Source organism: Leishmania infantum, chromosome 36, assembly GCF_000002875.2.
Source record: "Leishmania infantum JPCM5 genome chromosome 36".
Lineage (NCBI taxonomy): Eukaryota > Euglenozoa > Kinetoplastea > Trypanosomatida > Trypanosomatidae > Leishmania > Leishmania infantum.
The window spans coordinates 2223502-2236171 of NC_009420.2; the positions used below are offsets into that span (position 1 = coordinate 2223502).

At 56.4% G+C, this 12670-nt stretch overlaps 4 protein-coding genes across 4 annotated transcripts; all 4 read right to left on the reverse strand.

Annotated features, from left to right (window-relative positions):
- Positions 1-276: 276 nt before the first annotated feature.
- On the reverse strand, positions 277-972 carry LINJ_36_6080 (conserved hypothetical protein; the record flags this gene model as incomplete). The annotated part of the gene is made up of 1 exon (XM_003392788.1): positions 277-972. One exon carries the CDS (start codon positions 970-972, stop codon positions 277-279), a length of 696 nt encoding a protein of 231 aa, XP_003392836.1.
- Positions 973-2105: 1133 nt separating this feature from the next.
- Positions 2106-3149, reverse strand: LINJ_36_6090 (conserved hypothetical protein; the record flags this gene model as incomplete). The annotated part of the gene is made up of 1 exon (XM_001469928.1): positions 2106-3149. One exon carries the CDS (start codon positions 3147-3149, stop codon positions 2106-2108), a length of 1044 nt encoding a protein of 347 aa, XP_001469965.1.
- A 2916-nt stretch (positions 3150-6065) lies between these two features.
- LINJ_36_6100 (putative kinetoplast-associated protein) lies at positions 6066-6440 on the reverse strand (the record flags this gene model as incomplete). The annotated part of the gene is made up of 1 exon (XM_001469929.1): positions 6066-6440. The coding sequence occupies one exon, from the start codon at positions 6438-6440 to the stop codon at positions 6066-6068; it is 375 nt and encodes a 124-aa protein (XP_001469966.1).
- A 4164-nt stretch (positions 6441-10604) lies between these two features.
- Positions 10605-12197, reverse strand: LINJ_36_6110 (conserved hypothetical protein; the record flags this gene model as incomplete). The annotated part of the gene is made up of 1 exon (XM_001469930.1): positions 10605-12197. The coding sequence occupies one exon, from the start codon at positions 12195-12197 to the stop codon at positions 10605-10607; it is 1593 nt and encodes a 530-aa protein (XP_001469967.1).
- Positions 12198-12670: the final 473 nt, after the last annotated feature.

Below are 12670 nucleotides of genomic sequence, written 5' to 3' on the forward strand. Positions count from 1 at the left end.
GAGGGGATGAGGGTTAGGTTGCTTTCGCATGTCGGCAGGAGAAAACAAAAGGAAAAGCAGCGCGATCTGACGGGGTGACGAGGAGACGACGAACCACAGGAGCGGCCCGCACGTATCGAAACCGACTGCGGTCATAGAAGACGCGAGAGAGAGGAGTTTCGCAGCACATCAAAGACACTCCGTTCAGGGACTATGTTGTATGAGTGCGTGGCGCGCAGACGTACACACACATTCGAAGCTGTTGCACTTCTCCTACCTCCTGTTTCCGTTTCACCTCTATGCGCCGCGCACGACAACGCGGCCCTCGTCAGAGTTGCGTGCCTTCTTGTCGGCTGGCGCCTCGATGGAGCCAAAGGGCATCTGGGCAATCAGCTGCCACTCCTCTGGAACGTCGAATGCGGCGCGCAGGTCCGCCTCGATTAGCTCGTTGTAGTGCTGCAGCGACGCGCCAATGCCGTCCTGCGCCAGCGCTGACCACACCGCAAACTGGGCCATCGCGGACGATTGCTGCGAAAAAGTCGGGACGTTTGCGGCATACCTCGGGAACGCCTTCTGCTGCATCTTGATGGCTGCGCCATCCTCGTAGAACAGAATGGTGCCGGCCCCCGCGGCGAAGGAGTTGTTCACCTTCATCTCACTCTGCGCGTACTGCTCCTCTGATGTCACCTTCTTGAGCGCCGCCTTCACGATGTCCCAAACCTTTTGGTGGTCCGCGCCGAACAGGATGACGACAGTGGAGCTCTTGATATTGAACGAGGAGGGGCATTCACGAATGGTGCCCTCGATGATCTCGATGACCTCCTTGTGGCTCTGTGAAAGCTTGTTGCCCAGGTTATAGATGGTGCGGCGCTTCGATAACGCCTCGATGAACAGCGCAGAGGACTTGACGGGGACGGAGTTGCTGCCCCTGCCGCTGGCACTGCCGTGGAAACCTTCCTTAGAGGCCGTGGACTTTGTCGAGAAGCAGCGCATGCCTCGTGGCGATATGAGTTACCGGTGCAGCCGGGAGAGTGACGGGAGGCAAGCGGACACCTTCAACAGAGAGATTCGCACAGGCAGAAGGGCGAGTGCCGCGCCGAGGGAACGAGAAAAGAAATGGAGAAAGGAGTGGTGCACGCACACGCGCACACACAGAATGGAAGAAAAAATGCAAAAAAAAAGGTGCAGCGTGCGATCTGCTGTTGGCCATTGAGGCACTACAGGGGTGGTGGGGTGGAGTTGTACTCGATGAAGGGGTGGAAAGGGAAGGAGGCCGGGGAGATGGCATCCGTGCGCAGCGCACACGCGCGGAATGCGCGCGAGCGCAGCGTGTCCCACAAAGGAGAGGGTCACCACGCCCATGAAGCAGTTTCCGCAGCGATGAAGGAGGTGTCGAAAAGACAAGAGAGAGGAGAAGCAGTCAAAGAGGGCAACGATACCGGTGAAGGGGCGCTAACCATGCAAAGACGCGAGGGAGGAGGTCAAAGGAATCAGTCGCTACCCGAGCACTCGCCCGTCGAGGGGGAGGCGGTGCTCACCGTTCGGCACAGTAGCAGATGTCTAAGGGGAAGACTTGCCATAGCTTCGCTGATCCTCCTAGCGTGTAATGGGACTGCAGAGTGAACGCTGCCACGCGAAGTCACAAACATCCGATGTGAAGCATGGCCCTTTCCTAGCCGCCCTCGGACTCCTCTTCGAGCCTCTACCTGCATGACAGAATGGCGGAGCGCAGGTGGCCGTGCGCGTCCTCGCAGGCAAGCCGCCAATTGAGGCAACGTTCGCTTGTGAAACAAGAATGGAATCGCAAAGAGCAAAACAGAGGGGCGCTCCGAGGCGCGTGCACGACTAGTGAGCCACGACATGCGCAGAGCACGAACCAAAAACGAGAATCACGACAGGAGAAAAAGAGATTCATCAGAGAAGCTACATCACTGCTACAGCGCGTCGGCAGTGAAGAAAGGCGGGTGCAGAACAAGAAACACTCGTGAAAATTCGAAGGCGCTTGTCAAACTGGTCGCACAGAAGGTTTGGCGCTGCCTCCGAACCTGCAACGGAGCAGCGCAGCGCGCTGGTGGATTCATTGGCTCTTCAACTTGCTCTAGGCGAAAAAATCGAGTAGCGAGACGCTAAAAGGTGATTGGCTGTGAAGCCAACGGTGGTCGGGGGGATGCGGTAACGGCCGCGGAGCTGTTGACCCCTGCTGGCGGGGTCGGCTGCTGCTGTGTTAGCGAGCTAGTGATCGTGGACGCAGCCTGGGTGCTTGTGCTATCTGCCGCGTTCGTCGGAGGCGCGGGCGGTGAGGACAAGGCTGCGGGGGCCGCCCCACTCAGCGTCTGTGGCGACTTCGACTCCGCTGTTTCTGCTGCCTGCGCTTTCGCGGCCAGCACCTCCGCCAGCTTGGCTTTCCCTGCCTGTAGCCGGAGCTGCCGCTCTTCTTTTGTGAGCGAGCGCCACCGCTCGCCAATAACGCGCATTCGATCCTTTGGCGCCAGGTGGTGCAGGGAGGCCATGTGCTCCTTCACAAACACCGCGTAAGGCGACCCTACACCCCGCTGGGAAGCTCTCTTCTTGATAGCGAGCGACCCGTCTGCGCTTGTCTCTGTGACCTCGTCCATCGCAGCTTCCTCGGCTAATTTCCTGCGCGCCGTCCTCCGTGACTTTGGCGCCTTCTTTTTCGTCTTCGACGATGAGCCCGAGGCGGGCGCGGTCGGCTTCTTTCGCACAGGTATAACCGGCAGAGCCGGTGTCGCTGGCTTCATGGAGTGGGCGTTGTTGTACTGCTCAGTGCGCCTCTCTATCGCCTTCCTGGCGTTCTCCGGTAGCGACTCGTAAATTTGCAGCAGTTTCACCTCTTTCTCACGAGGACTGGCGCCGGTAAAAGCGGGGTTGTCCTTCTGCTCACGCGCGAAGAGCTCGTAGGTGGTGAGGGGCTTGAAGTAGGCAGCTGCGCGCTCCAGTGCTTCCTGGCGCAGCTGCTCGATGGACGCCTGCTGCTTCAGCGCTAGCAGTTGTTCTTCGGAGAGCTTTTTGAAGAGCTGAGACATCGCCCTGCGCCGCTCCGTGTGTGTTAGCTCGCGAAGAGACATGTTCGTGAGAAGCTGCTCGCGGCAGAAGATTTCGAATACCTTCGCCCGCCCCACGCTGCACCGCAAACCGGTGATACGCAACATCGCCGAAAAAGCGGAGAGGCAGCAGGTGGCCGACTGAGAGACTGGGGGGAAGGGAGGAAAGCAAAAGGGCGATGCACGCGCGTACACACGCAGTCACAATCACACGTTGGACTGCGGTTAAGCCGCTGTTATGCACGAATGAGCTCTTGGTGTCTTGATTACGTACCTCTCTACAGTAGCGATAAAATCTATGACGGCCCTTTATGCCGGAGCTGTCGCTTCAGGAATTGTGTCAGCCTCGTTCGCGACGGAAGGCGTAGTCCCACGGCCAAGCAAAAGACGGACTTGGTGGCGAGAGTGAGTGTGTATGTGTGTGTGTGTGTGTGCTTCGCCAGCTCATTTGGCGCCGTAGTGAAACGATCGACGGCCCATGAACACTGTATACGTTTACGTGCGTTCTTTGATCTTTTCATGCACGCACGTCTGCAGGCGCGCGGCCGCACGCACTTCTTGCCTTCACACCGAAGCGTTTTGATCGAGTTTCGCGCGGCGTGGAAAATAGGGATGGACGGGGGGAGGGACCAGGTAGGGGGAGGGGTGAGAATGTGATAAAAGCGCCGACGAAGGGAACGGGAGGGATTGCACCGACCATCCTCACACGGGCACAAACCGACGGAGAAGAGCTGCCATGTGCGTGCGGGGAAACTCCCTGAGGAAAAGTAGCGGTGGCTTACTGTCATCGCGGCTCTCTTCCTCTCTCTCCGTGGGTGCGGCCGTGTGGGTGGGTGGTGCCTTCTCGAAGACGAAAGCGTGTCATATGCGGCTGCGTTCCCATAGGCCACCATCCCTGTGACGATGGAGGCCACAGGTTTGGAAAGCCAACCCGTGTCACATGTACCGGACGCAGCACAGCACACAGACGCTGTCACTGTTTCCACCGCGATCTGAGGTCGAATGCGGTATACGTCACTGGAAAAAAGTATGCATTCTTTCTCAGTGTTTCTTTCTTTTCCAGGGGGGGGGACTTCATTCTAAGGATGGCGTCTAGACTGAGGAGAAAGAGGGCAGGGGTGTGAGGGGCGGGGGAAGGGGACAGAAAAGGCCGGACGGTCCTACAACCATGGAGAGCTTTAGATGCTGCAGAGAAAGCGAACGCAGAGAGAAAAAGAGGCTCACACAAAAAAAAAAAACTGCTTCCGCGACAACGGAAGAACTACTCGAGCGCTCGAAAGGGGGACCATGAGCCCTGTTGGATCACGATCCAAAGAAAAAGAGGAACGAAGCGAAACCGTGCGAAGCACGACAGGGTCGCGCAGAGAGGAAAATAACAATCAATGTGCTGAATGGGGTGGTGAAAAATCTCTCTCGCGCCATGCGCATCTGCGTGCTGTGGGAAAGGATGCGCGCTACTCTCTCTTTCTCCACCCTCTGCGTCACCCGAGATGCCAGTCCGCATGTTGCACCTCGCAGCTCATCTTGTTTGGTTCCTCTTCTAACCACCTCTTCTCTGCTTTCCTCCTCTTGCGCCCTCTCTTCCTCAGTCGTCAGTGACGTGTACAGCAATTACGAGCTTTCCAGTCACAAGGTCCCTGCGCAAGCAACGCACCACCAAGACATACGCTGGCACTTGCCCGCAGAGAGCAGTCCTTTGTGTCTGAAGTGGGTCAGTGGGAGCTGAAACATGGACAGCACAACTCGGACGAGCGCCCTGGAGGTGTCTTCTCTCCCGCTTCCTGCCTGCAACTCTCTCTCTCCCCTCTCGAGCGCGCAGTTCATTCTACAAGCTCCTTAAGTGCCTGTTGACGTTTGCAGCGATACGGCGACGAACTGCAGTAAACAGTCGGAGGCACGCGCACCCGCAGCGAACGTGGATCTCGCACAAAAAAAAGGCGTAGACGCTGTTGATGAAGCAAGAAGAGGACTACCGCTTCACAGGGTCGCGTGTATAGAAAGACACACTCGCACGTTGTCCCGCCCCACCCACCCCACCCATCATCCCCTTCGCTGCTTCCACGACACTGTCGAAAACTCGACAGCCAACACGAAACAAGAAGAAAAAAAAACGTGGCGACATGCTCAAAAGAAAAACTTTGTGCGTGGAGAGAGAGGCGATGATGAGAGAGAGAGTGCGAAGAGTGCCCATGGTCCGTTAACAGTCGTCCCCCTCTTCTTTCCCTTTCAAGAAACTATCGAGGTGGAAAGTATAGATGCGCATGACACGGATTGACCTAGTCGGTCGAGCAGGGCTCAGCAAAAAAGCGCACGCATACACATATATACAGACAGACTAGCTCCGCTGCCCCTTCCTGTCCACGCACATGCTAAGAAAGAAACGTGCATGCATACCTTCCTCTCACATCCAACAGAGAAAAGACAAACAACACGGGAAAAAAAGGCAAACTCAGCGAGAGTCTTCAGTGTATGTACGCGTACATGCGCACACTGCATCTATGGCACGGGAAACGGTAACAAGCACGCAAAAAGATAGAGACAAAAAAAACGTGGAGTAGACACAAGTACAAGCATAAACGGAATACGAACTTTGAGAGTGGAGAAACAAGACATGTCGATGTCAGCAAGACGAGCCACGTGCGATACAGGGTGAGGTGAGGGAAGGGGATAAGGGGTATGCAACGTCCGGGATCAGACAAACGCACGAGCAAGAAACAGTGACGATACTCGACCGCGGGCTAGGTGTCGGTGCGGCTCTGCTTCAAAGCTGCCGCTCCGTCATGGTCAAAGACACAATCCTTGCAAGCGCGTAGCCATTCTTGTTGCTGTTGTTAGGCGCGTTGTCCAGGGCATGTTCTGTGGGCAAGCTCCTTCCCCTCCTCCCCCCTGCCCTGCATTCGCCAAGACCACTTCCGTCCCCTTTCACAGCTTGTTCTCCTCCTGCACTCAGCTGCTCTGCATCGTCTTCCATCAACCGCATAAGCGTTCTCGCGTGATCAGCTTTGGTCACTATGCTCTGCAGGCCTATTTAGGGGTGCGCGCGTTGTGCTGCTTCCACAACTTTGCCACAGCCTTCATGCGGTCGAGGTGCGGCAGCTTCTCGAAACGGCCAATATTCGCCTTTACAAAGTTGGCGTACGCCGACGGCGCGCGCGTAGAGCGCGGCTTCTTTTCCCCCTTCACCTTGGTCTTCTGACTCTTGTGCCTGAAGCTGGTCCACGCAGCGGCGCGTTTGTCAAGGGCCGCCTTGTCGCTCGCACTCAGGGATTTGTACAGCTTCGACGTCATCTTCCCGCGGTCGCTCACGGAGAGGCCCTTGAGCTTCGGGTTGTTCTTCTGCTCAATCATGAACATGGAATACGCGCCGATGGCGAGCCGCCGAGGAACGAAGCGGAGCATTTCGTTGATTTCTTTTTTTTTTCGCTTGCGTGTGGTGATTTTGCTTGATGTGGAGTGTTTCTAAAGGTGGGGCGGATGTCGACAGCGCGAACTTCAAAGCGAACGAATGAGGCGAGCAGGCGGCAATGATGAGGAGAGAGAGGGGGCAACTCGGCGCAAAGAAAAATAAAGCGAGTGCCAGCTAAGTGGGCGGAACAAGGGTCACGTCAGGCACCGCGGAGGCACGAACGCCGACACGAAAATACACAAAAAAATCACAGAGAGGAAAGGGGCACCGGGGAAGATACACAAGTACGAGGAGAGATTTTGTGTAAGAGGCCTGCAGTGCCAGTCGACATTCGATGAAACCGCAAGCACGCGTTTCGTTTTTTTTTTTCGGTGGCCGTGGTGAAGGGGAGGGGCGTGGGTTTTTTTTTTGAGTGCGCGAACATGATGGCAGGGACGTGGGTGGTGGACCGGGGGAAAGAGTTCCGTGAGCGACTGCCCGCTACGTAGCCGGCTACGTGCGTGATTTGCAAAGCTTGTCAGCAGAGCCGCACTAGTCAGATGGGCGTCAAGCACGTCTCTTGGCCACATCACCGGGAAAAAACACCTCTGCGTGCCCCTAAGGAGTTCTCCTGCACGCCCCCACTCCTAATTGGCGCTTGTCCGTGTCTATATACGCTTGCGTGTCTGCATCAACGTACGGCAGGCCCCGCGATGCTGCTGTTGGAGCCGCATGTTACACACACGACCACACAAACACGCACACGCTCTTCCCATACACGCCATAGCCGCCACAGTTGTGACTTGCTGTTCATGTGCCACTCTTTCGGTTTTTTTTCAGCTAGGTGTTTTTTTTTTACAACTATCATCATCGTAGCCACCTTTAGAGAAAAAAAAATAGAGCGAGAAGAACTTGAGAGTTTGAAAAAGAAAACAGAAAAAAGGTACAAAAAGAAAGCATCAAGGCAGAGAATTGTAGTCATCAGCCTTCTCTTGCGCCCTTCCCCATCTCCTTTGCACGTTGCCGTGTCCACGAACAGCATATCATGAACTCCCTCCTCCCTCTTCCCTTCGAGGAGTCATGGCGTATTGCTCCGTTCCACCTACGCCCGCAACACGTCAACGACGAATGCTCTTTTCATCCCCCCCCACTCCACCCGCCCAGACATGAGCAAACAAAAATGTGAGGGGAGCGGAGGGGAGGGAGGTAGAAAAGGAGGAGAAAGGGGACGAAAACAAGGAGGCACGCGGCACATGGCGGCTTTGATTCCTTCAGCGAGGACCACAATACAAATGCCGAGAAGGGGGGTCTCTGAAACACAGGAGAGGCAGAGGAGGAGAGACGGCGGACCTCATCACTCATTATGCGTGGCCACGGACACGAGCGAGACGGAACAGGAAAAAAAACAATAATGGCACAGACGCCTAGCGCTATACATGGCACCGCTGTCGTGGGTGTGTGTGGTGTGTGTGTGTTTTCGCTCTCTTCTCGGTTCCTCCCTTCTTCCTTTTATTGTTTTTTTTTTCGTCTTTCATGTCTGTGTTTTCGCTCCTCTTCTCCTTTTTTCTCGTTTTCGTGGTTTGTGTGTTTTTTTTTGTTGTGGCGATTTGCTCGACATTTTTATCCTTTTCCGTTTTTTTTTGTTCCTCCTTCACGACGCAGTACAGGGCAAAAAAAAAGATACATATATATATATGACAAACGAAACGAGTCCGACACATACAAACAACGTCGATATCATCCATCACATACAGACCGGCAGACGGTGCGAGAAAGCAATAAGGAAAAAAGATGAGGGAGGGGGGGGAATGGGGAACGGAGGGGCAGAGCGAGCCGGCGGAAAAGGGAGGAGAATAGCGTCTTTGCTAGCGTAGAGAGCATCATAAAACGCGTCAAAAAGAAAATCGAGCGCGCTTACGGCAAGCCGTGAATGCACTACGCCGCCGAACACGAAGTACTCGATGAAAAGCGTCAGGCTTCCCTCAGCTCCTTGCTTCGTCACTTCAGCGCGTGTCATTTTCGCATTTGTGTCTCGACCCCAACTTCACAACTCTGAAAAGGTGCGCGCCTGGATACGGCTAGACTCAGGAGCCGCCGCCTCCCACATCGACGTCTTTCCCCCTTTCATCACAAGCACACCACCCAAATGATGAGCCACGCACACACGCGGACAACCACAGGCAAACAAAGAACACACGAATCGAAACATCAACGAAAAGTGTCCATTCTCCTTTTTCTTTCTATGCTGCTATATATACTTTGACTTTTTTTTGCTTCCTTCCCTTTTTTCGTCAGACAGAATTCCAACCAGGGAAAGATCTCGAGTCTCAGCCGATTTACTTTTACCGGTAGACCACGCCACCGCCCTATGTCAATACACCTCTCACTTTTTTTTTCGTCGTGAGGGCTGGATAAGAAGAAGCGCGCAGGCAAAAAAAAATCAGATGGATCGGGAGAGGGAATGGATTGAGAGATGTCCATGTACATGGTGGATCGCGCGTCAAGAACAGGAGATACAAAAGCGCGCGACAGTTACACTTTAGTTCCTTCTTTCCGTGTTCCCCCTTTACTTCCTTGCGTGTTCAGCAACGCGCCGCACACTATGCGTCACCACCATCGACGCAGTCGCGTGTGCGCCCACCACCATTGATGTACATACGCATATATACGCGCCCTTGTCAGCATACGGAAGCGAGGGAGAAGAGAGAGCGCCTTTCCGTGGCCCTCCAAGAAGAAAGCCATGACAGATCTCTGCTGGTTTGATGTATAGCCGAGACCATCATCGACGAGACGGGGCCAATGACGGAAGGACAAAAGTACCGCGGCACGTCGCTGGCACATTCACGCAGACCCACACGCTCAGCCCCTCCTCCCTCCCTCTCTTCCTCCCCGCCCCTCTACACCCACACACACGGATGCGCATCGGTGTCCCTGTGCGCAAGAGGGAGGGGCTTGAGGGGAGGGAGGGGGGGGGGTAGAGCGCTCACGCGAAGAGAACAACGAAGAGAAACACAGAAAATCATAAAAAACCCAAAGGGGCAATACAAGGAAAAAAAGGAGGAAAGAAAACTGAAGAAGAGTGACGGTACAAAAACACGCAAAAAAAAAGAAATCAAAATATCCAAGAGGCGAAAAGAAGACGCCGCTGCGTTCGTCATCCAGAAGGACTCAGACAAGGAGAGACATGAGAAGGCATGGGAAACGAGGAATGGGGAACAGCATGCACAGGAATCACGCGTGCCTGTCAAGTGGAGCCTCTGTGCATGCTCCTTGAAGGCGCACACACCCCTTCTTCGGAATCGTTCCTCCGCCATCACCCCGCCGCTCGCTACTTGCGCAGTGGCATCATAACGGTATTTTCACGGCTTTTCTACCTTTTTTTTGGATTTCGTGTGCACGTACAACAAAGAAGCGGATCGTGTCTTCGTCGAAACCTCACCAGCGAGAAGGTGCGCGGAAACAGCTGGAAAGACGAGGAGGGAGGACAAAGACGGATGGAAGCAGATGCTCAGATCCAGTCGCAATCGAGTCCAATCGTCGTTGATATGCGCAAAAAACGACAAAAAAAAACTATTGCCTACACACAGCGACGCAGGGCATGAGCCCGAACACACACAAGCACACTCACACACAGATGCATGAATGCCTTTCTGTTTGCTGCGCTGTTTATGGCGAGCGCCCCCTTCCCTCTCTCTCGCTCCTTTGGGTTGAAATACCGCAACACCCCTCGCATCTCACGAAGACCTTCACTGCGCACACGCACACACACACACACGAAGACATGCATGCAACACGCGCGCTGCGGAGAGAGATGGATGCATCAAATTTGGGAAGCTGACCCGCGACGGAACGCGATATGTTGCCCGTCTTTTTTTTTGTACCCCATGGAGGGTGCACGCATTGCGTACGCAGCCGAGGCACACCACCGAGATCACCGTCACATTTTGGAGCGAGTGTCTCGTTTCGGCCCCCTTTCTTTCCGCTACCGCCAGTGTCGCACGCGGGGCGGGTCGATGGCCAACTCACCTGCCCCTTCCCCTTCCTCCGCAAGCGGTGAGGCAGCACTTGACCTCATTGCAGCGGGAGCCGCAGCCGACAAGCGCGTGCCGGCGAGAAGAGGGGAGCAAGGAGGGATCTAAGTTCAAGTGCGGTGATGCTCCCAGGGGTGGTGCTGCTTCTTAAATTAAAGCAATGCTCGAACGGGAGTTTTTGTAGAACTCACCACGGGCCTTCCCGATGACCTGCGGCGTGTTCAAGTCGTCGAGCTTGCTCTCCATGTTTGAACGCGGGATCGGGCGCTTCGGGGCCGCCGCCGGCATCGGGTCGATGGTGGGGTCGTAGTAGTGCAGGATATTCGGGTTGCCGGCATTCTTCTTGAACAGGTACCTGTGTGGACGGTAGCTGTCGTCGAACACGGGGTCCTCGCGCTTCTTGGGGCTCCTGCTGCGGCTGTCAACATGGTAAGCTTCTACCTGGCGGGATGGACGCGCAGCCACGCGCGAGCCAGGGCTGCTGGCGCGGTGAGGCTCACCCTGGATCGCGTAAACCTGATCTGTGCGGGCGCTCACACTGCCGCTGCGGCTGCCGGTGCGGCGAGAGTCGATCACGCGGGGCTGGCGCGAATCCGTGCGGGCGCTCAAGCTGCCGCCTTTGCTGCCAACCGACTCTTGGGGACACGTGGAGCCGGCCTTTTCGTCCGGCTGCGGCATGCCACCGTGGAACAGATTCGCCGTGTCGTGCGGCGGGCGGCACAAGCCACGGGCGAGGCCGCGGGGTTGCTCCTTCTCCGGGGAGCCCCAGCGGCCAGTGCCGAGCACGTCGTGCTCCTGCTTCGCCGGGGTGTTGATGGGCTTGATCACAGGCGGCTTCCTCGGCGGCAGCTCCGGGGCGCTGCACTTGCGGGGGCCCAGCTGCTTGAACGGCTGTGGCTTCTCGTTGAGCTCATCCGCGGTGTAGCTGTGCAGGTTCAGCACATCAACAGACTCGTTCGCCTTGTTAGACGTCTTGTGGCACGGCGGCAGCGTGCTCTGGAACAGATCCTCCTCGCCCTCCTGCGGCGGAGGAACCTGGCCGAACATCTTCGCGTCCTTGTGCGGCGGCGGAACGTGGCGCTTGCCGGTCACCGGAGGGGCGTCGCGTGGCGGGCGCGGATCGTTGTCCTCGAAGTAAGGCGCCTCCATTGCACCCTGCGGGTGCGTAATCTTCACGCCGCAGCGCCAGGGTGCCTCCGGTGCCGTGACGATGCAGTTGTTTGTGAGGCCGTCGCGGCAGCGAAGCAGCGCTGTGGCGCCGTTTATAGAGCCGCCCCGCTTGCGAGCCTTCTTCTGGCGGGACGTGCCCTCGCCACGCTTGGCCTGAGTGCCGTAGGCCCCACTGGCAGCATACATGAGGCTGCGCGAAGACGCTCTCCTCAGCGCGCCCCCGCTGCGACCGGTGATGGAAGAGTCGTCACAGCTCGTCATGAAGTACTCATCCGTCAGCATTGTCCCTACCGAGTCACGGTTACAGTTGGGATAGCGGCGAATGCCCGTAAACATGCGCGGTGGATGGCTGGGACCGGCGAAGAACTCTCTCGGAGAGCTGAAGTTGTTGCGAGGAGGGGCGCAGTGCTGACGGCCGGGGTTCGGGCGCCGCTCGGCGCTATCGCTCGCCAGATCCAAGCCCATGATAACGCGCGCGGCGTTCTCGCCGCTGCGGTTCTTTCTGGCGCGTTGGCGAGGCGAAATGCCTGCCGGCTCGCTGTTGCGCTGAGGGGAGGTTTCCTGCGTCATCGTGGAAGTGCTCGAGACGGCAAGGAGAGAAGGGGAGGTCTTGATAAGCGTGGGAGGAGCGGAGAGAGACTTCTGCGTGGTGATACCTGAAAGAGAATCTTCTTCCGTAAGATCGTTACACTGTTGATGAAGCTGTCAGTTATGCGATCAGAGACACGCATCAACAAGCAGCAGCAGTAGCAACGGTGTCACGCGCATAGAAACACACCCGGTCGAGAGAGATACACGACGGGGGCGCGGGGGGGTGACGCGAGTAAAAGGACGGGAGAGTGCGAGGGAGACGACAGCGACACACCGGAGATGCATAGAAAAAAACGAAGGAGCGCAAAGGAAACCAGAAAGGCGAAGTAAAAGCGATAGACGGCATATGAGGGAGTGGCGGATGGGGGAGGAGAAAAGGGGCTGTCTGACTCCACACGCAGGTACTCAGAGGCTCCGCCCCAATTCTGGAGAGACAGGGGCAGATGCAGCGA